A 24,778-nucleotide genomic window follows, 5' to 3' on the forward strand; every position below is an offset into this window, starting at 1 on the left:
TATATGTTTTAAAATACATTCTGACTATAGAGGTGTATGCCCAACAGTCTCATCTATACTTAATATGAAGCTCTATTTTAATACCTTATTCCTTCTTTAGGTAGTCCCAACATAAGAGAAGACTGGTTTCCCTAGTAAAACAGTACTGACTACCTTAGCTTTCTAGATTTTTTAAAATCTTTTAATATCGTGTAATTTTCTGGAGGGGTTTTCCTGTTGGGGTTGTTTTGGTGTTTTTTTTCCCCTTAGCTGTTTTTCATGCTGATTAGCAGCATGAAAAATGCTATCGTGAATATACTATCTTCTGTTCAAATAGTTGTGCCTATCAAAAACCTGAGCTCTGATTTCAGTCACAGTACAGTGATTTTCAGGCTGGTTGGAAGGTGGCACTTTTAATGAACATACTTCATCTTCTAAAGTCAAATTTCCTGTATCAAGATTAGGGGGAAAATCCGAGTAGTAGTTGCAGGTTTAAAAAATAAGTTAAAAAATAATAATAATCTGTGAACAGATGCAACACATGCTAGAATGCAATTATTTGCTGTGTCTACATATGAAATCAGATATAATTAAGTATGCACGTCTGTCAGATCACTTTAATGGTCTTAAACTGTTAAATTCTCTACTACAAGTTTACTGAAGAGATAAATACTGTCAAATGTGTTTGCTGTTTTTGTCAGTTGAGGAGGTACTCTGAAGATAATTTCAACCTTTCCTGGCTAAAGAGTTCTGGAATAAAATTGTTTCCAAGTATGGAATCAGATTTTTCTTATGAAAAGCTGAGCTTTTTTTTCTCATCAGGCTTCAAATTTTTCTTGTCATGAAGCACAACTAGATTTCATTGGGCTGATCACTGTGGTGCATCCATGTACATCTGACAGCTCTCTGATACAGATCCATTTGCAGGGAGGTCTTTGTTGCTGGTAATTCTCTGCAATTCTTAATAGTTTTGTGCTGCCTAAAACAACCTCCTCTAGATGTGCTGACCAAGGAAATTGAGAGGGTGGAAAAACTCTACATTTTAACAAATAGTTTTGTCAGTTGGGGGAGGGATAGAAGGGAGAAGTTCTGGGAATTTAGTAGGGAAATGACATTTTCTGTTTTCTTCTGTCTTTAGTCTATTGGCCTATATACAATATATGGTATAGTACATTGGACCAAGATTGGACTTCGACAATAAAGGTTCCACTGGATTGTCGGTGTAATACTTGACCTTACTTTCATGCTGAAATAGGGTGATAATGTCAAAATTCTTTCATGTGTAGCCTAGAAGTTGCATGGTCTAGACTTTCAGCCTAGTGCATGTCACAGCTGAGAAGTAGTTGTATACAGAAATGCTGCTTCTGTCTTCAGTCTCTCACAGAAAACGGGAGATGCTGTGATATCTGAAGCTAAGATCGGAATTGTCATCTCTGGCTCTTTTGTTTTGTTGTTGTTTTTTTGTAACACAAGCACTGAGTATAACACTGGCATGCTTGCACAATTTGATGTGTTCAAATCGCGCAGTAGACTAAGACAGGCTCACGCTTGAAGAAACTCCCTGTAACATTAATACTATTATTGATGTTGAGCTATAACTTTGGAACATATTAAACCATGATTCCAAAGCATAATTATTATTTTTAAAGGTGGCTATAGTTATCTAGGGTCCTTAGCAGAGTGATGGGCTTGATAGTGATTCCTGTTTTGAAGCACAATATAAATATTTTTGTAGTATCTACTATATCGTAAGAGATCAACTGGTAGACTTGCTTTTTTAATCTTTACAGAGGTAAACTTTTGAAGAAAAGAAATGCTAAGTAACTTTGTCTTTATTTTCTGTTGAGATCAAGGTGTACCTTTCATAAACTACAATATTGCCTAATGACTGGAAGATTGTCTGGGAAGTCAGGAATGACTATGAACGTCTTTCTCTTCCACTGACATGTTGTTTAACCTTTAGGAAATTAGTTTATGTCAGTGCCTTTTCGATTTGTGGAACAGTGGTAAATAGGATATTTTGCTAAATTTAGTACAGTATATAATTTACCAGTAAAAAGAACTATGAGTTACATTACACTTTATTACTCTGCCATTTTTCTTTTGTTGAACCTAATAATTTGAGGTGTGTATTTTGTTTTTGTTTTTCTTCAGGCACTTGTAAAACTCTTCTCAGGACGTAAACCCATGTTATACAGTTTCCAGACATCTTTACCACGTTTGCCAGTTCCAGCTGTTAAAGACACAGTCAATAGGGTGTGTACATTCATTAATTCATTTTCTTCAGTAACACTAAATCCGTATTTAGGTGCCCTTGTGGGTTTTTTGCCGTGTCCTCTAAAAGTATTGCATGGTGGTATTAATATGGCGTAATGGATTAAAACCTCTGCATAGAAATTAAAATAAAGGCAATGGCAAACCACTGAAACTGGTGACAATTTGAAGCTGGCATAATTCATATTGGATGATATAATGTCTATTGATGTAAGACTATGCAACAAAGTGTGATTTCCAGGGCTTTTGAAACATACTGGGTTTTTTATCTTTCACAGCTTGAACATATAAATGTGTGTTTTATGACACAAAGCCTTATAGCAAAGTGTGTAAAGTAGGACAGTATGTCACAGAAACTGAAAGCTTGGTTTTTAGAGATGAAAAAATCTCTCTGCCTGATACTGAAGAAACAGTATGTCTTCCCCTTTTGAATGGAAAATGTGTCTTTAGAAAAGTAACCTCTTCCACTTGTGATTTGCTGACAAATGTCTGGAAAAAGATCTCATTTTTGTAGTTTGCAGGCAGATGTTTAGAAGAGTGTATACTCTTATTTTAACAACATAGTATTTGCAACCTTATGAATTGAGTTTGGATAATCTTTGTCTACTGTTCAAATGCTTTGTGTAGGAATGGCAAGAAGCTACGTATTATTAGTTACAATACTGATGCTGATTCTTTTCCTGTATTCTAGTATCTGGAATCAGTCCGTCCACTTATGGATGATGAAGAGTTCAGAAGAATGGAGGGTCTTGCCAAAGATTTTGCATTTAATTTGGGACCAAGGCTTCAATGGTATTTGAAACTAAAATCCTGGTGGGCCACAAACTATGTGAGTAGATAAATAGGAGGCTCAATTATGCAAATGACATAATTTAATTTGTTCCCTGTTGCCTTTTTTTGGCTTAACTTTCATTCTTTCTTAAATGTAAAAAGCAGCAATTGCAACTGCCTAATATTTTTGTAAAGTGCATTGGAGACCACCTGATCTGCACAGAAATAATTTGTGTGATTTGGTAAACAGTGTGGTGAATGGAACTTGAAAGAATGAATCCTTATTTTATGTTTGTTATTCTGGAGCAGGTGATTTAGCTTTTGCTGTTGTGATTGCTTTTGAGGTCTGTTTATCTACTTCTTAAACTTGATAACTGAACAATGGGCCTGGCTACCCAGGTAGTTTAGAAGAGTGATTTAGGGCAATTTTTTTATAGAGAGCAGCTAAAGCATATGGAAGAGAAATAAAGAATTGTAACAATAGGTTTGGGGTTTTTTATCAAAAGGAAAACCCAAACCCCAACATCATAGTGAGAGCTGTAATATAATTCCTTCCTGATACATTATCTAACATGTGGCTGTACCCGGTAGCCTAAGCTGTCCTGGCAAAGGCTGCAAAACGTTTAGGAGATCTGATACATCTTAAATATTATCTGAAGATCATGACTTCTTCAGAAGCTTATCAGAGAGCTACATTTGAATTTAATTTCATTCTCTTGCCCCTTTTTTGCTGTTTTCCCTAAAGTTTAATGCAAATTAGGTATTTTGTGTTTGTCTTTTTTAAGTAGGGAGGCAAGCTAGCAGTTTCCTTCCTGCTTCTCTGTGGAATGTTGTGTTGTGGAATCCTCAACATAGAAGACAAACTGTGGAAATTATGAGATTTTACTGCTTTATTTTTCTTCCTGCTACAGGTTAGTGATTGGTGGGAAGAATATATCTACCTTAGAGGACGTGGACCGATTATGGTTAATAGTAACTATTTTGCAATGGTAGGTAAATACTATAAACACATGTGTCAAAGCAGCACTTTAAAATTTCTGCAAGGTATCTTATTTCATGATAACTTTCTGTTTAGAAATCCACTGAGTATGTGACCTTTGTTTTTCTTTCTTCTAGTATAACCTGTAGCCAATGTCTTCAAGTTCAGTGCTATCTTAATAATAAACTTAGCACATCTGCCACTTGGGCAAACTTATGTAGTAATGTTTTATACAGTTTTGTGCTTACTGCAGCAAGTAATCTTTCAAAAGCTCCATGTAAAACTTCATGGGTAACACAGTTTAACAAGGCGTGTGCTCATATTCATAAATGTCTGGATGTGAATTAAAATTGTAAAAGACCCTAAAATTAAAAGCAAAAAGAGGGAATATGGTAGCCTTGGATGCAAGTTTTAAGTAGCACTGTCTTTTCTACTAGGATGATTAACAGCTAACATGTTGTTTTAGGACTGATGATGTTTAAGGAGATTGTGACTTAAAGAAATTTAAGTTTCAAGTCATCAACTCACTGCACTGGTGCACTATGTTTTAAAGCCTTTTCTATATTGACCAGAAGAAGCTTTAAGAATGTGGATGAGAAGTACTATCAGTATTTTTTTTTTAAATGTAGTCTGGTAATCATTAACTTATGATTCTTATGTACTTTACAGGACTTCCTTTATTTATCTCCCACAACCCTGCAGGCAGCTAGAGCTGGTAATGTTATCCATGCCATCCTGCTCTATCGGAAAAAACTGGACAGACAAGAAATCAAGCCAGTATGTATATCAGTTTAAATGGCTTTTGATCTTTTTTCAGCACAGTTGGTAAGAAGTTGATCAGTTTTCAGAATGGGAGAGGAGAAGAATGTCTTATTGTCAGAACTACATGTAAGATGTAACTAAACTTTTGGTCCCAAACATCTTGGCTATCACCTGAATTGCACATGGGCAGAAATTACCAACTATGAAAAATATAGGATTCTGTCATGCCAACTAATAGCAGTATTTGAAATTAACATATGTGTTTGTCCAAAAGACAAATAGAGGTTTGTACTTGCATATGTTAAGTATTCCATATAACAGATGTTATTCATATGTGCTAGGCATGTAATGGTACTTTTGAGCCACTGAAGTCTGAAAAGTCTTTGGTACCATGTAGTGTGAGCACAAGGGGTGGTTGGGACAAAGGACTGAACCTTGAGGTCAAGAGCGGGCCAGTGGCAGCCTAAGTATAGATGATAATAAAATCCTGTGTTGCATTAATTTCTAGGTAGCAAAGATAGGTGAGGTAAATCCCATTCTGAATTTCTGTTCTGTCCAGTGGCTGTGCGTTGTAGCGAACAAATCTTGTGGAAACAATTAAGCAGTTTTGCTGAAGGTCATAGCAGGGATGTGATTAGTTGTATGTAACCACAAATCTAAGAAATGTGAAGTTTTGTTCCTACACAGCCAGAAGTAGCTTTACAAGAAGAAATTAAGGGGTAATGCATGCTGCATGCATAAGTTCTGCATCCAGACCAGCCATTGAGAGAGCTTTTTGGACTTCAGGTGCTAGCTAGCTTCAGTCATCCCTCCTGAAGGGTGAGCTTTTGGTAGGAGTGAAAAAAATACAGCTACTGGAATGTCAGTGGAGTCTTCCACATGTAGTTCAAGGAAAGACAATGAATGGGGTGGGGGTGTCACTGAGTTGATGTATTATAAATCTTAGTGTTTTACTGCTTGTCTTTAACCAGATCCTGTTTTTTCTTTCCTTTTTAATTTGCTAATTGTGTATGCAAAAATACATTTTAATGTACATTCGTGGCACAGATTCTTCTGATGGGATCTACTGTTCCACTCTGCTCAGCTCAGTGGGAACGAATGTTTAATACCTCACGTATCCCAGGAGAGGAATCAGGTAAGCAGGGCCAGCAAAGGAGAATAAACATCTAAATGGAATTCAGGTTTTGGGGTATTTTCTGCTAAAATCCTGGTTTTTTCCAGGTAAGGATCTGACAGACACAAGGACACATCAATACTGTGTTCCAATACTCAGGAAGTAGTGAATTGCTATAGAGTGCATAGATGTTTCTCCTTTAAGGGTGATTTTGAAACTTCTGCGGTGTTTTTTGTCTCTTCCTTTACTTAAATTTAAAACTAACTTCAAGAAACTGTTGTCTGCCCTGTGTTTTTAATTTATAAATAACCTTTACTTTTCTGCTCTTTCAGTATCCTTTGATGTCCATGTTTTTATCTTTGTAGAAGTTGTGTTCTCTTATCTGAACCATTTTAAACTCTTTTGCTTGCTTGACTTTCCCTTTTTCCTTTCAGCTTATGATTCACAACACCCCAATGTATTCTTCTCAATATGAACACATGTTCAACGCTAATTGTTTACCTGATTTAGAGGCAGGTACAGTCTTAGTCCTGTCAAGGTTTTCAATGCCACTGTTACCTTGACCTTTTGTATGCACTGTAAGACATCAGCTAAGTGAAATCACCTGTAATAAGGACTGTGTCCAAAACTTTCTCTGTAACACATTAAGAAAGTGTATACTCTGGGTTTTGTTAGTTCCTGCCCTGCCCAAACTCCCAGCAATGGTCTGGTTATCCTAAGCTATGAGTAACTAAGTCCTCACATTTTAATGTTGAGGAGCATACCTGTTGACTTACAGCAGGGTCATTTTCACCTGAGTGTGTTCCTGCAACTTCTGCTTATTGTGGGAGACTAAGGATATGTTTACATGGTCACAAGCAATCATGTTAGCTCACTCAAAAAAAAAAAAAAAAAAAAAAAAAATTGTATCCGTAAGTGACAGTTCATATACAGTTTCTCACGGTCGGTGTACATATGCATGCATCCATTAACACTGTCTATAAACATAAAAGCATGTCACATTAGTCAATGGCAAACCTTCGATAAATTGTTTATTGTTGTATCTCAACATAAAAATATCATATTTTTTTGATGGTCGATACATCATCCAAGATCTTGAGGCTGATTCTTTTCCATATGGTTTTATTTTTCTAAAGGTAACATATCCCTAAAGGTTCATCATGGGTTTTTCCCCAAGGTAGCCTCCAAAGATCTCCATCATCTTATCCTAAATTTTCCAGGCTAAAGCTGGTTTTTATGATCTTAATATTTAAGTGGCTTTTTTTTTTTTCCCCTGAGTTTCATCACTGTAAAAGGAGGCAGGTTGCATCTAGAAATACTGATGTTGTAGTCAACAGGTGGAAGAAAACATTGTTACTAATTTTCTCATTCTTTGAGAAACAAACTAATAATTTCACAGCAGATTTAAGTGGAGACTTCTGTTGTTGTGCTTTCTACAAAAGCTTGAGCTATATCTATTTTTCTCTGATATGGTTATATGCTGAAGAGCTTCTCGGAACTGAGTTCGCAAGTTTATCCAACACTGCATCATTGTGGCAGCATCAGAATGAAATGCAGCATTTGGCAGATCTATCCTGACAGTCATGATTAGTGCAGAGGACAATCACTAGGAGCTTGGAATGCAAGCAGTTATTGGTTAGTCACCTCTGTTGGGAATGTACGTATGGGCTGTGACTTGAAGATAGGATCTATTTTTTAACTTTCTTTGAGATCTGTAACTCACTCTTATGTTTCAAGCTGCCTTTGAGCATATTAGTCCCACTCAGCTACAGAATAAAAAACATAAAAGAGTTTCTAAAGAGACACAGGGATGTGCCCACTCTTTCCTGCTGGAGGTCTGACATTTGCTGCACTGTATGAAGTTGGATAAGGGGGAAGAAGTGGCACTGGCTAGTGGATAAAGCAGTAGGTACATGTGTCAGATAAGGATTTTACTCTCAGTTCTGCTGCTGGCCTTTGCTAGATTATTGAGGATTATTTCCCAGCTATGCCTCAGCTTCCTTTATCTGCAAAATGGAGAAAAAACATACCCCTGATGTGATTACTCCCTGATCGTGAAGTAGTAGCTTAATTAAACTAGCAAGTTTTAAAAGCTCTGTTGGACAACTAGTGTATTAGCCATTGTTATTTAGAATACTTCAAGTACTGAAAGGGCTACCGTTGCCCCTTCCCTGTCCTCAATAAAATAAAAGGTATGAACTGTTTGCTTTTAGCTTTGGATTTGGTGTTCTCTTAGTCTGAAATGAGTCTTGCACAGAAGTGTAAAAGTGACCCATTCTAACTGTAACACCTGTTTGAAATACGTCCTGTATATTTTAATGGTTCTCCTCAGTTTCTCCTGCTTAAAGTCTTTCAAGTAAAAGTACAGTCAGCATCATAAAATTACCTTATTTTCCTGCGAAGCACTTCACGTTTCCTCTTCTACTTTTTCAGTTTTTCATTGGTTTTATTTTCCTAAAAGAAAAACAACTTTTGTCATTCTGTATGTGGAGGATAAGTGAGTTATAAAGACAATTTTTCCAGATTCTCATGAGTAGCTTGATTTCTTGCCCCCTGATTTCAATTATAATTTAAGTATTTTATGTATGTTACAGTTCATAAAGGAGCAGCATATTTAAAAAAGAAAAAAAACTCTGTGGCATGTCTTCAAGTTAGTTGGTGGTAAAATCTTAACATTGTATCCTGTCACTTGAGCAATTGTTTAATTTTCATGTCTTTCAACAAAACACACTATGGAGTGAACCCCTTCTTTTAAGCGGGGAAGAGCCTTTATGTCTTTCCATTCCCCCCTTTTTTTTTTTTAATAGGAAACCCATGCAGCATGTTACATGTATCTTCAGATGTACATAAATGACTACTTGGACTGGCAAGAAAAAGGAATGGATTTTTTTTGTATTACAACAAATCTGTATTCCAGGTGCATAAATCTGTATTTAGGCCCATAAGTAAGGTGTCTGAAAGGTAATTGCCAGGGCTCAACAGCTCTTGTGAAGTCAGTTGTTGACTGTACTGGTGGCTAATGATCTCACTTTTGCTTTTTGTACTCGAGGTTGTCTTTTTTTGTATGGGCACCTCGTGTACATAAGACAGATAGTTGAGGTGTCCTGACTCATGCTGGGATTATAGAAAAAGTTACCTCACTAGCTGATTGCTTTGCCTCTTCTTTTCCCCCTCTGTGGCGTTTCTCTTCAGTTCACAATCCGTGTATTAATGTTCTTGACAGCTGGATGGATGCATCTGCCAATCCTAGCACTTTTATCACAGGCATCCTATCTTTGGCAGAAATGCAAATTTTATAGCCAAAGGTATGATTAGCATAAAACTTCTGATTGGTAGTTGGAGCATACCTACCAAAACTTTATGAATAGCTGAGAGCACCCAAAGTATAGAACTCTTTCCTGGTACAATGTTTCTTAGAATCATGGCTTTTAGGCTTAGCCCTCATTTTTGACATCACCTTTCTTCACCATCTCAATAATAGGTCTTTTCAGATTCACAGAAATATAACAGTTCTTTGGGGTAGTGAAGGAATTCAATTAACAGTTTTCATCAATTGAGGGCTTTTCCTGGCTGCTGTAGAAACCTTCATCTGCGGTTTGATACAATGCCTTCATGACTAAGTTCAGCCATATAAATAATAAAGTGAGGAAAAAATTGTGGCCTAGGTTTCTGCCTCACTGACTTCCATAACACTACACTTTCTGGCCATAGATGGAGTATTCACTCTGCATCTGCCAAGATAAATGTGAACAAAAGCTTATGGTACTAAATTTTGGCTCTCTTGAGACTCCCCACAGATTGTACTGTGAGTTGTCTAGCACTTGAATGCAGATGATTTAAAAGTACCTTTGCTCAGACTCACCTAGGATGTTCTTTTGCTGACCGCTTAATCAGACTACACTACTAGTGCTCACTTTTCAGATACAGAAATACAGATTTAGTTGCTTAATATTGGCTTTTACTGTGGAAACTGGAGATGCTATATATGCAAATGATTATCAAATCTGGGTATTTGACTGTTTCATGCAGGAATCTTTGTGCTGAAATAACATGGGAAGTGGTTTATTCCACACTCTTTATTACTTTGTTAAAATAAATAAACTGTGGCTAACCAGTAGTGCATGCAGTAGGTATTTGACATTATTTAGTGCATTAGTGTTTTGAGACTTCAGCTTTGTTTTCACGTAAGTGATTGCAATTCTAGATACTCTCCAGCACGTGAAAGACAGCAAACACATTGTTGTGTATCATAAGGGACGTTACTTCAAAGTGTGGCTGTACCATGATGGTAGACTATTGAAACCCCGAGAAATTGAACAGCAGATGCAAAGAATTCTTGATGATGATTCAGAGCCTCAGGCTGGTGAAGAGAAACTAGCAGCTCTTACTGCAGGAGATAGGTATGGTGGTTATTAATTTTTAAATTCATTTTAGTATTTAGAAATTATTGCATAACATACTAATAGAATACTGGCTTTGGAATTTTAAAATAGTCTGCAGTCAGTTATTATACTTCAGTCACCGATTTTGTATATTGCTAACATGTAACAGCTCTTCAGTCATTTATAGCTACATGGAGTTAAAAGTAATTTTGCAGTGGCAACCCTGTATACAGATTAGCTATAGTTAGCTGGAGAAGTTTGGTTTAATCATAGTTATCATAAGAGTGGTAATAAAAAGCTTTACAGATTTAATTACACATATTGAACTACTTGAATTTTACATTTACTGTGGGGCTCACTGGCATTTTAAAGAATATCTTAATTTTTAAGATTGTGAATTCAGTAACTTACTCTGTATTCATGACTTGCACCTACAAAATAAAGCAGTATGTACTCAGTTGGTTCTAAATGCAAGATCACTGAATTCAATTAAATTGTGACAAACTTAGTTCAATCTGTCTAGTAGTTTCTGGACAAGGGAGAGAAAGAGCTGTGGATTTTAATATACTTTCTTACTAGGAGTCTTTCCTTTTTCTCATTTTCTGCTTTAAAACAAACGGAAATATTTTTTCATTGGGAAAACCACATAAATTTATAAATAAACATGCAACCATACAGAAATTATGTTGTTCAGGACTTCTTTAACTTCAGATCTGTTTCAGGTACTTACCATGGAACTTTTTATTGACAATTGTCCAGACTCTTAGATTTAGGTGTTACAACAATGGATATTAGTATCTGTTGATTGTTTTTATTATTACTACTGTTTTCTTCCATATATTAGATATTTTCTTTTGTTCAGGTATAAATGTAGATGATCTATGCTATACATATTGCATGCCACAGAAGTGTTGAATTTCTGAGGATTAAGCTTCACACGTGTGATGACATGTTGAATTGGTTCCTAGGACTACATTATACGTGTATTTTCAGAATTTTTCACTGCTGGTATAGTTTAAATGCAATGCAAGTAGTTGCTTCAGATTTGATAGAAGTAGGAGGAATGTCTCATAGTAATCTTAAGAGTGATAAAACATTGACAAATTCACGTAATCTGGCTATAAACCAAATTCTTTTTGCAGAGTACCATGGGCTAAAGCTCGACAGGCTTATTTTAGCCGTGGAAAGAACAAACAGTCCTTAGATGCTGTTGAAAAAGCAGCATTTTTTGTGACATTGGATGACATCGAACAAGGGTACAGGAAAGAAGATCCAGTGAGGTCACTGGATGCGTATGCAAAATCCTTAATACATGGCAGATGTTATGACAGGTACAGTATTGACTCTGTGGGAAACGCCTTCTCTTTTTTAGAATTTCACTATTCACCTGGCTAATACATATGAATTAGTGACTTATAAGCTGATAAATTTCATAGAATCATGGAATGTTTGGGTTGGAAGGAACCTTCAAAGGTCATCTAGTCTACCCCCCTTGCCATGGGCAGATACATCTTTCACTAGATCGGGTTGCTCGAAGCCTTGCCCAATGTTATTTTGAACACTTCCAATGACGGGGCATCCACAACTTCTCTGGGAAACCTGTTCAGTGTCTTACCACCCTCATTGTAAAAAAATTTTCTCCTTTATGACGAATCTAAATCTACCCTCTTTCAGTTTATAACCGTTGCCCCTTGTCCTGTCACTATGGGCTGTGCTAAAAAGTCTTTGTCAGTTTTTCTTATAAGCCCTCTTTACATATTGAAAAGCCACAAGGTGTCCCAGAGCCTTCTCTTCTCTGGATGGAACAATGCCAACACTCAGCCTCTCTTCATGGGAGAGGTGTTCCAGCCCTATGACCATTTTCTTGGCCCTCTCCTGGACCTGCTCTAACAGGTCCATGTCTGTCTCGTACTGGGAACCCCAGAGCTGGGTGCAGTATTCCAGGTGGGGTCTCAATAGAGTGGAGTAGAGGGTGAGAATCGTCTCCCCTTGACCTGCCAGCCATGCTGCTTCTTATGCAGCCTAGGATGTGATTGGATTTCTGGGCTGCAAGCACACGTTGCCAGCTCATGTCGAACTTTTCATCCACCAGTACCTCAAGTCCTTCTCTGCAGGGCTGCTCAATCTATTCATCCCCCAGTCTGTTGATACTGGGTATTGCCCTGATCCAGGTTCAGGACCTTGCACATGGCCTTGTCAAACTTCATGAGGTTCAAATTTATATCTATTTATTTAAATAAAGTATTATTTAAAAAAAAAAATCCAAGAACTACTGCATTTGAATGTGAATTTTCGAGAGATGAAGTTACAGTACAAAAATGGTTTTGAAAGGTATAAAACCATAAGGAAATCTTAATTTCTTTTGTAGGTGGTTTGATAAAACATTCACTCTTATAGTATTCAAAAATGGCAGAACGGGTCTGAATGCAGAGCACTCTTGGGCAGATGCTCCTATTGTTGGACACCTGTGGGAGGTAGGTGTTTAGTACAAAAAGTTAATGCAGCAGATAATGTGATGTGGTCGGTGCAACAGTCCTGAAGATCAGCAATTACTTTTAATCCCTTGCATTCACGTTGTTGATGAGTGATTATGGGCCTGTGTCTACAGCAACTGTAGAACTTAAAAGGAAAAAACCTTGCTTAAAAGAAAAGCTTGCTGTCCTTTAACTTAAAGGTCTTTATTGCATTTTAATGAGCATAGATGTCTTCACAGAAAAGTGATACAGCTCCCCATCTAACTTGTTTATAATATTTTAAATCAATAGATTGTTGCCTTTTTGATATGGCATTGTATTTTGCATATGTGCATGCTCCTGAAGCACCTACTCTTTCCTGTGCTATAAAAATCCCAGCCTTACTTTCAAAATTTAAAGAAATGGTACAGAGTTTAACTTTTCCTCTAAGGCACTGTTTGATGAGCTGCAGATTGATATGCTGTTTAAATTTTGTCTTGTATTTATTTGCAGTGAAAGGAGTAAATGCCCTTTTTGTTAGGTCTGTTCATCATGAGCTTAGTTTATTACTTGAAATCCTATTTTATTTTTTTTTATTTTTCTTTTTGAAGCTTAAACCCATAAACAGTTACATGACTCAATCAGTCAAAACTATTTCATAAACATTAGTCAATTCTGATTTTCATTATGTATGCAAATGGGTCTCAGGTCTGACTGGTGCCCCAATTAATTTCCTAATTTTATTATATGAATGTTCCCATGTGTGTAAGAACAAAAAATCCTCATTGTATTCCCTAACCAGGGAAGAAAGAAGGCCAAACTGATTTGAGATTGACTTGACAGTGCAGTTTAGCTCAATGGAAAAGAGTTACTTTGTTTTCTTTTAACGAATGATGTTATATGCTTTAGCTCACATTTCTGTACTTACTATTAGTTGGTTCACTTTCTACTAAGAATTAAGATGACTAAAATAAACTAAATAGGATTTCATTTCCTAAAAAGTTATTTGTTGTTAGCTCTTTTATAGATTGTCTATTTTTAGAGTAGAATGGATTAAGCTTTATTTCGTAGTTGGCATGTTCTGACCACTAAGTAAGAAAATTAAAAGAAGAGATTTAAAATATATGTGCCAAACATGCAATAGATTTTTGTCAAGCTTTTTCTTTCCATATTGACCAGATTCAAATCCATTGATAATTGTCTAGTGGGTTTTGGTTTGGTTTGGGGTTTTTTTGGTTGGTGTTTGTTTGTTTACATTGAGGACGTTGTTTGAAATCTTGTAAAACAGACCCTTTTTTGTCTGTTGTTCAGGTTGTATTGTTCATCTTGGAAACATTCTACTTCCCTACCCAAGAGCTCTAGTGCACATATAAAATAAGCTGCAATTTTGAGTGGGATGCAAATCTTAAAAATGATTAAAATCTTGTAGGGATATGCACTTACTCTGAAAAAAACTGTTTCTTGATGAACAAGTTTTGACAGATAACAAACTTGCAGAAATACTCTAGAATCTAAATTTAACAAAGGTGGTGAAATCCAAGACTAAGACTGACTTTTTTTTTTTACTACTAGTAAGTTTGAGGTGGGTTTTTAATTGAAACATTTTGATGGATTCAGTAGCATCTAGCACAGTGTACCAGTGTAACTGAACTGGTGTTTGTGCATATCTGGTATTCTTCCCACTCAGAACACAGATAAAAATGCCTTAAAATAAGAGGTAAAACAGAGAGCTTCACTTGCAGCTGTTTTCAGTATTTGGAAATGGATTGTATATTATATTTCACCATGTGCTGAAAATGGGTTATATTGATTTCACAATGAAATCCTAATGTTGCAATTCTGAAGAAGTATCGTTCTTTGCAGAATGTAATGGCAACTGAGTATCTTGAACTGGGCTATTCAGAAGATGGGCATTGCAAAGGAGATACCAATCAAAATATTCCTGTTCCTACCAAACTACAGTGGGAAATTCCAGAAGAAGTAAGTACAGAATAGCTACTGGTTTGATGAAGAAGCTCCTCTTTTCCTGAGTAATCAAATAATTCAAGTAATTACTGATAAACCCTGTAAGTCAGCTTTAAATTCCTTTTGAGTCCTGTAAGATGTGTATTTCATATGTGGACACTACTCAGTTTGCTTAAAAAGATATCAGAGGTTTTTAACATCTCTCTTTAAAAATTCTGGCCAGGAAATGCCAACTTTTTACTAGAAACTTTCTTGGTTGGCAACATGTCAAAAATAAGTGGCCACCTGTTTTAAATAGTAACTGTATTAAAATGAGGTTTAAGTTGCTGAGATTTCATTACTATTGTAACAACAATGTAATAGTTTCTTGAGATTAGCTATCTTTTTTCTGTCCAAAATTCTGTATACATGTCTAATAAGGTTTGATTCTTTTTTTTTTGCCTGAGTTCAAGACAAACTGCCACCACCTGTTTGGATTTTAATTTTGAATAAAAAGGTAATGACTGGTGATATGTTTAATTAAGCATGTATGGTAGATTGGAAGCCACACAACTATTGCCATTCTATCTCTGTGGGTCATTCTTTTATGTTCTAGTGATCTGAACAGTCTTAATGCTGATGTTTTTTAAAGTGTAATTTTTGGACTTCAGATGTGTATTGGCTTAAAACTGACTTATTAGCTGTTTGAATTTTAACTTTGCCAGAAAGATAGCTTCTCCCCTTTCTCTAAAGTTAGATTATTTAGATAATGGTGTTCCTGGCATGCATAAAAGCAGCATTTCTTACTTATCAATTAAAAATGCTTACATTTTTTCAGCAGTTCTCTCAAATGCATGTATATGCATGTATGTGCATTTATGTATTTCTTCATTTATTTTAGTGTCAAGAAGTGATTGAGAGGTCTCTGAGCACTGCCGTAGCTCTGGCAGATGATGTGGACTTCAATTCATTTTTCTTTGATGCTTTTGGGAAGGGACTAATAAAGAAAGCAAAAACCAGCCCTGATGCCTTCGTGCAACTTGCCCTGCAGCTTGCTCACTATCGGGTAAGAACAGACTTTCTGACTCACAGAATCTCATTAAATAGGGTATAGAATGTTTGTGATTAAAACATGTAACTGTGTGAAGTACTTTAGAGTAATCTTGCACTGCTTGTGTAAGGTTATTAAAGACATTCAATGGACATTGGTACAAACCCTAAACAGATTACTAGCTGGAAATTAATAGTCCAAAGGTTGGCACATTGACACTCGTGCAGATTTTTCTCTTCTGCTTAGTTGGTCTATCCCTAGGCATTCTGGACTTGAAAGAAGTGGATATAAAACTTCCAGGAGCTGTGTTTATAATCTAAACGATGTTGTTATCTAAGCAATATTAAACTTATCTTTTAGTTTGGAGTCACCCTTAATTCAGTAGTCATGAACACTCCCTAACAGAATTAACAGAAATTCCTGCCTATGTTTTCTTCTTCACCTTTTTTATGACGTGCTTTCAGAAAACACCAGTGTAGCAACATGCATGTTTATCATTTTGCTTTCTAGTTGTTACTGTTGAGGTACTGTTCTACTTTTTTTTTTTTTTTTTTTTTTTTTTTAAAGTAATACCAAATGGTTTTGCAAAGCATCCAGATTTCCTGGCTACTATCACCACTTACAGTCTTTCTTACCTTTGGTTAGGGTAGTTACACGGCAAATAGTTTGATTACCCATCCTCTTAATCTAAAACTGAACAGTCTGTCACTATCTCTTCTGATGTATATTTTAGACAGGTATAGTTCCTAACGTGTTAGATAAACTTCTATCATTTGGCAACTTTTAATCTGTAGATTGTGCACATCTACAGGAAATATGGAAGCCACACTTCCTGGATTTTGCAGACACTTTTCAGTTCTCACATTCTTGAAATTCCCCATACTGGCATGCATCTCCATGCTATTAAACTTTTAACTGAAAATACTTTTAAGGATGTTACAGTTTGCTTGATTACTTACTACATCTGTGTTAATTAGGAAGGCACTGAACTTTCAAATAGTTTTTTGATAGCCTTTAAATCAACTTCTGTTATAAACTGAAGAAGACTGAATATAAAACACAGAGGGTAGTCCTTCCTAGTTTGGTTGTTCTATTAGCTTTTATCAAATCCTACTGCTAATCTTCTTTTTTTCCTTTATTATCTTTAGGTAAGACTGCTAATGGTGGGCTACTAAAAAATTAATGTTGAATTTAATTTCTGGAGTGATTCATATCCTGTGTGCTTACCTTGAACTGTTGATTAAGAAAGAGGGGCTAAGTCTGGCTAAAACTTTAAGTTCTTATTTTTCCCTTTTCAAGGACATGGGAAAGTTTTCTTTAACGTATGAAGCTTCTATGACACGCTTGTTCAGAGAAGGCAGGACCGAAACTGTTCGTTCGTGTACTGTTGAATCATGCAATTTTGTTCGAACCATGGAAGACCTAACTGAAAGTGTAAGTTCATGATGTTGTTGCCTTATACAATCCATAAAGCACATGAGTTATCACTAGATATCCATATAAGTTCCCAAATAGTTTTTAAACACTTAGAGTGATGCCTTTGTTTTTTAGGAAGGAAGTGCAGCATAAGGTAATAGTCCACATTTTCTATCAATATGGCAGATATTCAAGGCTGTACTGAAAGAGAATGGCAGTAACATAGCCAAATATGCCATTTCTTACAGTTCCTGAACTCCAGAAAACTGAGATGACTTGTGAAATTTTTGTGACTTGTAACTCAAACATAGGTTTGTAAAACAACTAATCTCATATCAGTTAGGCTTTCCTTTCTGATAGGGAAGCAAGTATTATTCACAGGAAATAAGTAGTTCCTCTTACATGTTGATTTCAGTGGGCTTTTTAATCTTTCTTGTGATGTTCTGATTAGCAAACAAAGCAAACATGGTCTAGGGGAAAACTTCTTGGTTTGGAAAACTTGGACAATACTGGTTAAAATGTTTGCTGTCAAAATGGAAGGGTGGAGGACGGTCATCTTGAGGGCTGTCTGTTCTTTAATCCACTGCTAGTCACAGTTTTCACAGATACAGTTGATGAAATAGAATCATAGAATCATTTAAGTTGGAAAGGACCTTCAAGATCATTGAGTCCAACCATCAACCATGCCCACTAAACCATGTCCTGAAGTGCCTTGTCCAAGCGCTTTTTGAATATCTCCAGGGATGGTGACTCAACCCCTTCCCTGGGCAGCCTATTCCAATATGTGACAACCCTTTCAGTAAAGAAATTTCTCCTAATATGTAAACCTCCCCTGCCGCAACTTGAGGCCATTTCCTCTAGTCCTATCACCAGCCACCTGACAGAAGAGACCAGCACCCACCTCACTACAACCTCCTTTCAGGTAGTTGTAGAGAGCGATAAGGTCTCCCCTCAGCCTCCTTTTCCTCCAGACTAAACAACCCCAGTTCCCTCAGCCACTCCTCCTAAGACTTGTGCTCCAGGCCCCTCACCAACTTGGTTGCCCTTCTCTGGACATGCTCCAGCACCTCAATGTCTTTCCTGTAATGAGGGGCCCCAAACTGAACATAGTACTCAAGATGCAGCCTAACCAGTGCTGAGTACGGGGGAACAATCACCTCCCTGCTGCTGCTGGCGACACTATTTCTGATACAGGCCAGGATACCATTGGTCATCTTGGCCACCTGGGCACACTGCTGGCTCATATTCAGCCGGCTGTCAGCCAGCACCCCCAGGTCTTTTTCTGCCAGGCAGCTTTCCAGCCACTCTTCCCCAAGCCTGTAGCCCTCCATGGAGTTGTTGTGACCAAAGTGCAGGACCCGGCACTTGGCCTTGTTGAACCTCATACAATTGGCCTCGGCCCATCAATCCAACCTGTCCAGATCCCTCTGTAGAGCCTTCCTACCCGCCAGCAGATCAACCCTCCCTCCCAACTTGGTGTCATCCACAAACTTACTGAGGGTGCACTCAATCCCCTCGTCCAGATCGCTGATAAAGCTATTAAAGAGAACTGGCCCCAGTACTGAGCCCTGGGGAACACCACTTGTGACCCACCGCCAACTGGATTTAACTTCATTCACCACACCCTTTGGGCTCATCCAGCCAGCCAGTTTTTTACCCAGGGCAGAGTACACTTACCTAAGCCATGAGCTCCCAGCTTCTCAAGGAGTATGCGGTGAGAAACAGTGTCAAAGACCTTACTGAAGTCCAGGTAGACAATAAATCATTATATTTGCAGGTTTTGCTAAGCTGAAGGGGATTTCCAGTTCTTCAGTGTCAATAAAAATTTGACCAGAAAAAGAGGATTTTGTTAAATAGGAATGTAGTCAAGGTATTGCATCCAGGCCTGAGTAACAGCTGCATGGGTAGAAGTTCTAATGAAAAAGACCTAGGATTGTAATAATCAGTAACTGAATACTAACATAACACATGCAGTGCTATGCCATTGGGAAAAATGGAGCCCTCAGTTAGTCTTGCCCTTTATTTTTAGTAGTCTTTTGTCTCTGCACTTTTTTTCTAGTACAGTATTAGCTGGGGTGGTGTGTCCAGTTTTGGACACTACACTTGATGTATGGATGGATTGGAGACAGTCTAAAGGAGAGCAAGAAGGATGGTTAGAAACCTCTGAAGATGATCTGTGAGGAGAGTTTGAACTTAATTATTCTTGCCTAGTCTAAAGAAGAGAGAACACTGTGGAAGAGGTGGGGAGCCAGGTTGTGCTCAAGATGATAAAAAGGCTTATGCAGAGATGATAGGAACAATCTGTTCTCTGTCCTAGGAAGTAATGGACTTAAATTTCAGAAAGAAACACATTAGGGAAACATTTTCTGCTGGTAAGGATAATGAGTAAGGAGGGAAATAGTGAGAAGCCTGAAACATTACCTGGGGAGGTTGTGTTTTCACTTTGAAAAATCTTTAAAAGTAAGTTACATAATGGTCCTTCAGGACAGAGTTTTAGTTGATCATATCTTAGGGCAGAGAAGTCTAAGCAGATGAGCAGATTAGCTTTCTTTAGAAAGAAAGAACCCCATGATTCTATGAATAAATGTTGCACAGAGAAAGAGAAACTTTCTTCTCCCTCCTCTTTCTGGAAGTTCTATGTAGATAAAATCCCCCTGGATTTATCAATATGCCGTGCTGGGAGCTGTGATCAGACCAGTGCAAGTCTAGAAATCCAGCCATGTCAACATGTCATACATAACTGTATGGCACAGCTACTGTACAACTACCCTGTGTATAGAAAGTAATTTTGACATAATCCTAATGTCAGAATTAACTGCTATTACATCTCTGCAGTTAACATCTGCATTTTTGTTAAAGGCATAAGGTAGCCCTATACATGGCAAGATCATATATATAGCAGACTTCATTCTGCTCACTTCTTTATTTTTCCAATGGTTACTACAAAACTGTTTCTTTTTCAGACTTGTTGATTCATTACTGTCCTTCACCTGGAATGATCAGCCACAGAGCACAGGAACCCTGCCTTCATAATGCAATTTTTAGTTTTTATGTGTTATGAAGATTATATTATATGCATTTGTATATTATTTTAAAAAGAGTTGTCTGCCTTTACTGCTTGCTTCTACTTTTCTCTGGGTTTTTCCTTAGAATTTTTCCTGAGCACTTGTATCCTCCATGGACTATCCACAAAGCTTTACTCCTGAATGCCAATGGTAGGCATGCCTAGTATGACTACAAGTGATTTATTAGTTTATCATGCTGGCAGCCAATAGGCTGCTCACTGTGTCCCAAAATAAGTGGTGTAAAATGCAGTGATGCTGGAGATAAGAAGTGACAGTTTGCCATATACTTGGTGTGTTGCATTCCACATTATAAAATCTTAATACAATGGGTGTCTTAAGTGTTTTAAACAGACACTTTCTTTCAGCCCTTGCAACATTCATGCAGTGTTCGTAGAATCATAGACTATCTCTAATTGGAAGGGACCCATAAGGATCATTGAGTTCCACTCCCTGCTCCTCCCGGGAATACCTAAAACTAAACCATATGACTAAGAGTGTTGTCCAGATGTTCCTTGAATTCAGACAGCTTTTGTGCTGTGACCACTTCCCCAGGGAGCCTGTTCCAGTGACCGACCACCATCTCAGTGAAGAACCTTTTCCTAATGTCCAATCTGAACTTCCCCTGATGCAGCTTCATTCCATTTCCTCATGTCCTATCGCTGGTCACAGAGAGAAGAGATCTGCACCTCCCTCTCCGCTTGAGGAAGTTGTAGACTGCGGTGAGGTCACCCCTCAGCCTTCTCTTCTCCAAGCTGAACAAACCTAGTGACCTCAGCTGCTCCTCATATGTCTTGCCCTCGAGACCTTTCACCATCTTGGTTGCCCTCCTGTGGACACACTCTGATAGTTTGATGACTTTATATTGAGGTGCCCAAAACTGCACACAGTACTCGAGGTGGGGCCACACCAGTGCAGTGTAGAGTGGGACAGTCACCACTCTCAACCAGCTAGCTATGCTGTGCTTGATGCACCCCAGGACACGGTTGGCCCTTTTGGCTGCCAGGGCACACTGTTGACTCACATTCAACTTGCCATTGACCCAAACTCCCAGATCTCATTCTGCAGGGCTGGTCTCCAGCCTCTCGTCCGCCAGTTTGTACGTATAACCAGGACTACCCTGTCCCAGGTGCGGAATCCGGAACTTACTCTTGTTAAATTTTGTACAGTTGGTGATTGCCCAGCTCTCTAGTCTATCCAGAGCTCTCCATAAGGCCTCTCTACCCTTGAGGGAGTCCACAGCTCCTCCTAATTTAGTATCATTGGCAAACTTACTTAATGTACATTCAAGTCCTGTGTCCAGATTCATTATAAAAGCATTGAAGAGCACTGGCCCTAAAATTGAGCCCTGGGGAGCCCCACTGGTGACTGGCCACCAGCCTGATGTAACCCCATTTATTATAACTCTTTGAGCCTGACCCATGAGCCAATTGTTCACCCAATGTATTATGGACTTGTCTAGCTGTATGCTGGACATTTTGTCTAGAAGGATGCTGTGAGAGACAGTTATCAAAATCTTTGCTAAAATCCAAACCATCCCACATCTACTGGCTTCCTTTGGCCAGCTAGGTGGGTGACCGTGTCGTAAAAGGAAATTAGGTTACTTAAACAGGACTTTCCCTTCGCAAACCTGTGTTAGCTGTGACCAATAGCTACATTGTCTCTCAATTGTTTTTCAATAACTCCCAGAATGACAGTCTCCGTAATTTTACCAGGCACTGAATTGAGACTGACAGCCTGTAATTACCAGGGTCTTGCTTCTTACCCTTCTTGAAAACTGGGACAACATTTGCCAGCTTCCAGTTGACGGGGACCTCTCCATATTCCCAAGACCATTGAAAAATAATGGAGAGAGGTCCCGTGATAACATCGGCCAGCTCTTTTCCTACGCTGGGTTGAATCCCACTGGGCCCCATACGCTTATGTGCCTCCAGTGGGAGCAGCAAGTTTTGAACAAGTTCAGAGTTGGCTGGGAGTTTATTGTCCTCCCCAGTCACAGTCTTGCAACACAGGGCTCTGGGGGTGCCAGGGCCCATCGTTGGTGTTAAAGACAGAGGTGAAGAAGGCACTAAATGTCTCTGCTTTGTCTATGTCCCTATTTGTGAGGAGCCCTTTTTGTTGTCCTTCACAGTACTAGCCAGCTTGAAGTCTAATAAAGCTTTGTCCACACGAATTTTCTCCCTGCAGTGGCAAACAGCATCCCTGTAGTCCTCCCGTGTCGCCTGTCCTTGCTTCCAAGGTCCATATACTTTCCTTTTCAACCTAAGTTCTAGAAGAAGGTCCCTGCTCAGCCAAGCAGGCCTTTTACCCCTCTTGCTTGACTTCTGACGCTTTGGAATTGCCTGCTCCTGAGCTCTTAAGAGAAGGCTTTTTAAAAAAGACCAGCATTCAGGGACTCCTGTACCTTCAGTGTTGTCAGTTTGCTTTTTAAAGTGGATGTTGCAGTTCCAGCTTGCCTTAAATCATGCTGAGGTTTGCTCTTCTGTAACTTTTTAAGACTAAGGTCTCCAGAAACTAAATGTACAATAATGTAATAAACTTGACTTGTAATCATGTTTGATTCTGGTTTAGATCACACTTAAAATACAAGTTTGTTTTCACTATGCATTGTTTACAACAGGTAATGGTTGACACTTGCTAATACCTGAAATTGAATGCATGAGGTTGAAAAGTCAGAGGATACTAGTATTTGGTGTTAGTTGCACGCATCATCTTATACTTTTACCATGAAGTGCTCTAGGCTTGAGAGCCATTGCTGTAACTTAGTTTCTGCACCTCCATCCTCAACCCAGTTCACTTAACTGATTTTTCTTCATCTTTTTTTTGTTGTTAGAATGAAAATAAGCTTAAGTTCTTCCGGCTTGCTGCTGCCAAACATCAGCATTTATATCGTCTCGCCATGACTGGTGCTGGCATTGACCGCCATCTGTTCTGCCTTTATGTTGTGTCCAAGTACCTTGCTGTAGATTCTCCTTTCCTTAAGGAAGTAAGTGACTTTTGATAACTATTAATTACAGTAAATAATCCTTTGTTTAGTTAGTGTTTCTTGGTATCTGCTTACATACTTGTAGAACTCTGGTTTTCCTAAGAAAAAAGGTAAGAGTTTAGCTAGCATTGCTTAACATCTGCTGGTAGATTTACAAGTTAGTTTCATTTTGCTTTATGTATACACTTATTAATAGATCTGTAGTAATGCTTTCTGTGAGGTTTGTAGTGTAATACATGCTATCAAGGATTGCGAGAAAGGTATAGTCAGTATTACAAAAAAAAATACTGGTTGCTTCTGGGTTTTACATATTTTCAAGGCAGCACAACAGAGGCTGTGTGTTTTCTCTCAAGAATTTTCTTTTGGAACTGTGACAAAATCACTGTCTTTTAAGTTACTTTGAGTTAAAGGAGCTGTATATTGTGGGTTTTGTTGTTTTTTTTTTTTTTAATGCACAACATTAATGTTACTGTTTATTACCATGATACATACTTCATTATTTAAACTAGATTTTAAGGTTGGGTTTTATAAAAGTAATTAGATTACTGTTGTTCATGTTTTCTGATTAATAAAAAATGTGTTCCAGCTTGCCTCCAAATTAAACCACTCACATTTGTCTGTTTGCCCTCCTAAATGTGAGTAGTGGCTAAGTCAAGAATAGAACAACTTTCTACAGCTTCCACAGACTTTTGAGATACATGTGTATTGCTAGAGATTTTTACAAGCTTTTAACTTGATGTAGTATTTTACCAGGATTTGAATATTGCTATTAATGATCTTGTTGTTAACAAGACCTGTTATGCAGAATTTACCAGGCTATAGACCACATTAATCTGTTTTGAAATAGCATTTCTATTGAAAGAACTTTTTTTCTCTTTAATATATGAGATCGTGATGTCAGTTGCTCAATGGTTTGCATATCAGGTCAAGTTTAGCTGTTTCTTTTAACCTTCTTAATTGTTCATTCCATTGAAATGGGAACTGGAGTTATCATTAATATTGCTTTATTGAGTGCTTTTTAACTTACTTGACTAGTTTTTGGGAAAGTTGCATGTTCTTAAATAGTGTGTTATACTTGTTTGCATCTCTTTCATATCTAATAAAGGTTTTGTCAGAGCCTTGGAGGCTCTCAACAAGTCAGACACCACAGCAGCACATTGATCTAAAGAAGAACCCTGAGATGTTATCCTGTGGTGGAGGATTTGGACCGGTATGTTTGCTAAATACAAGTACCCCTTTAAAAATAGTTTTATTTTGAATATACCAGTCTAAAAATTTCAGATCTGTAATACCTTAATGTTGCACATCAAAGGTGCAACACATGCTTTTAAATGCATGTGTTTAATGCTTTCCCATGATGTGGATTGCTCTGAAAAATCTGCATCACCTTTTTCTCATCTCCCACTACAAGAATAGATTATTCTTAAGGAAATACATAGTTGTCAAATGAGGTACAGGGTTCTATGGCAGAGAGATCTGATAAAGTGGGGGATTTTATCACATTACTTACGGTAATGGTCCTGCACATGGTCAGGGCAATCCCAAGCACAGATACAGGTTGGGCGATGAGTGGATTAAGAGCAGCCCTGCAGAGAAGGACTTGGG

The 24,778-nt window shown here is 37.8% G+C and overlaps 1 protein-coding gene across 2 annotated transcripts in view; it reads left to right on the forward strand.

Annotated features, from left to right (window-relative positions):
- Positions 1 to 24,778, forward strand: part of CPT1A (carnitine palmitoyltransferase 1A (liver)) — a 46,094-nt gene that overhangs the window by 16,670 nt on the left and 4,646 nt on the right. For both annotated transcript variants that reach the window (XM_010562527.1, XM_010562528.1), the window contains 13 exons: positions 2,134 to 2,235; positions 2,945 to 3,082; positions 3,936 to 4,013; positions 4,673 to 4,780; positions 5,813 to 5,900; positions 10,084 to 10,279; positions 11,404 to 11,592; positions 12,630 to 12,735; positions 14,578 to 14,694; positions 15,560 to 15,724; positions 17,009 to 17,143; positions 23,021 to 23,173; positions 24,279 to 24,383. In XM_010562527.1, the coding sequence (XP_010560829.1) occupies positions 2,134 to 2,235; positions 2,945 to 3,082; positions 3,936 to 4,013; positions 4,673 to 4,780; positions 5,813 to 5,900; positions 10,084 to 10,279; positions 11,404 to 11,592; positions 12,630 to 12,735; positions 14,578 to 14,694; positions 15,560 to 15,724; positions 17,009 to 17,143; positions 23,021 to 23,173; positions 24,279 to 24,383 (1,680 nt within the window). The remainder of the gene's footprint in view (positions 1 to 2,133; positions 2,236 to 2,944; positions 3,083 to 3,935; positions 4,014 to 4,672; positions 4,781 to 5,812; positions 5,901 to 10,083; positions 10,280 to 11,403; positions 11,593 to 12,629; positions 12,736 to 14,577; positions 14,695 to 15,559; positions 15,725 to 17,008; positions 17,144 to 23,020; positions 23,174 to 24,278; positions 24,384 to 24,778) is intronic.

This window comes from Haliaeetus leucocephalus, unplaced genomic scaffold, assembly GCF_000737465.1.
Source record: "Haliaeetus leucocephalus isolate CR32 unplaced genomic scaffold, Haliaeetus_leucocephalus-4.0 Scaffold161, whole genome shotgun sequence".
Lineage (NCBI taxonomy): Eukaryota > Metazoa > Chordata > Aves > Accipitriformes > Accipitridae > Haliaeetus > Haliaeetus leucocephalus.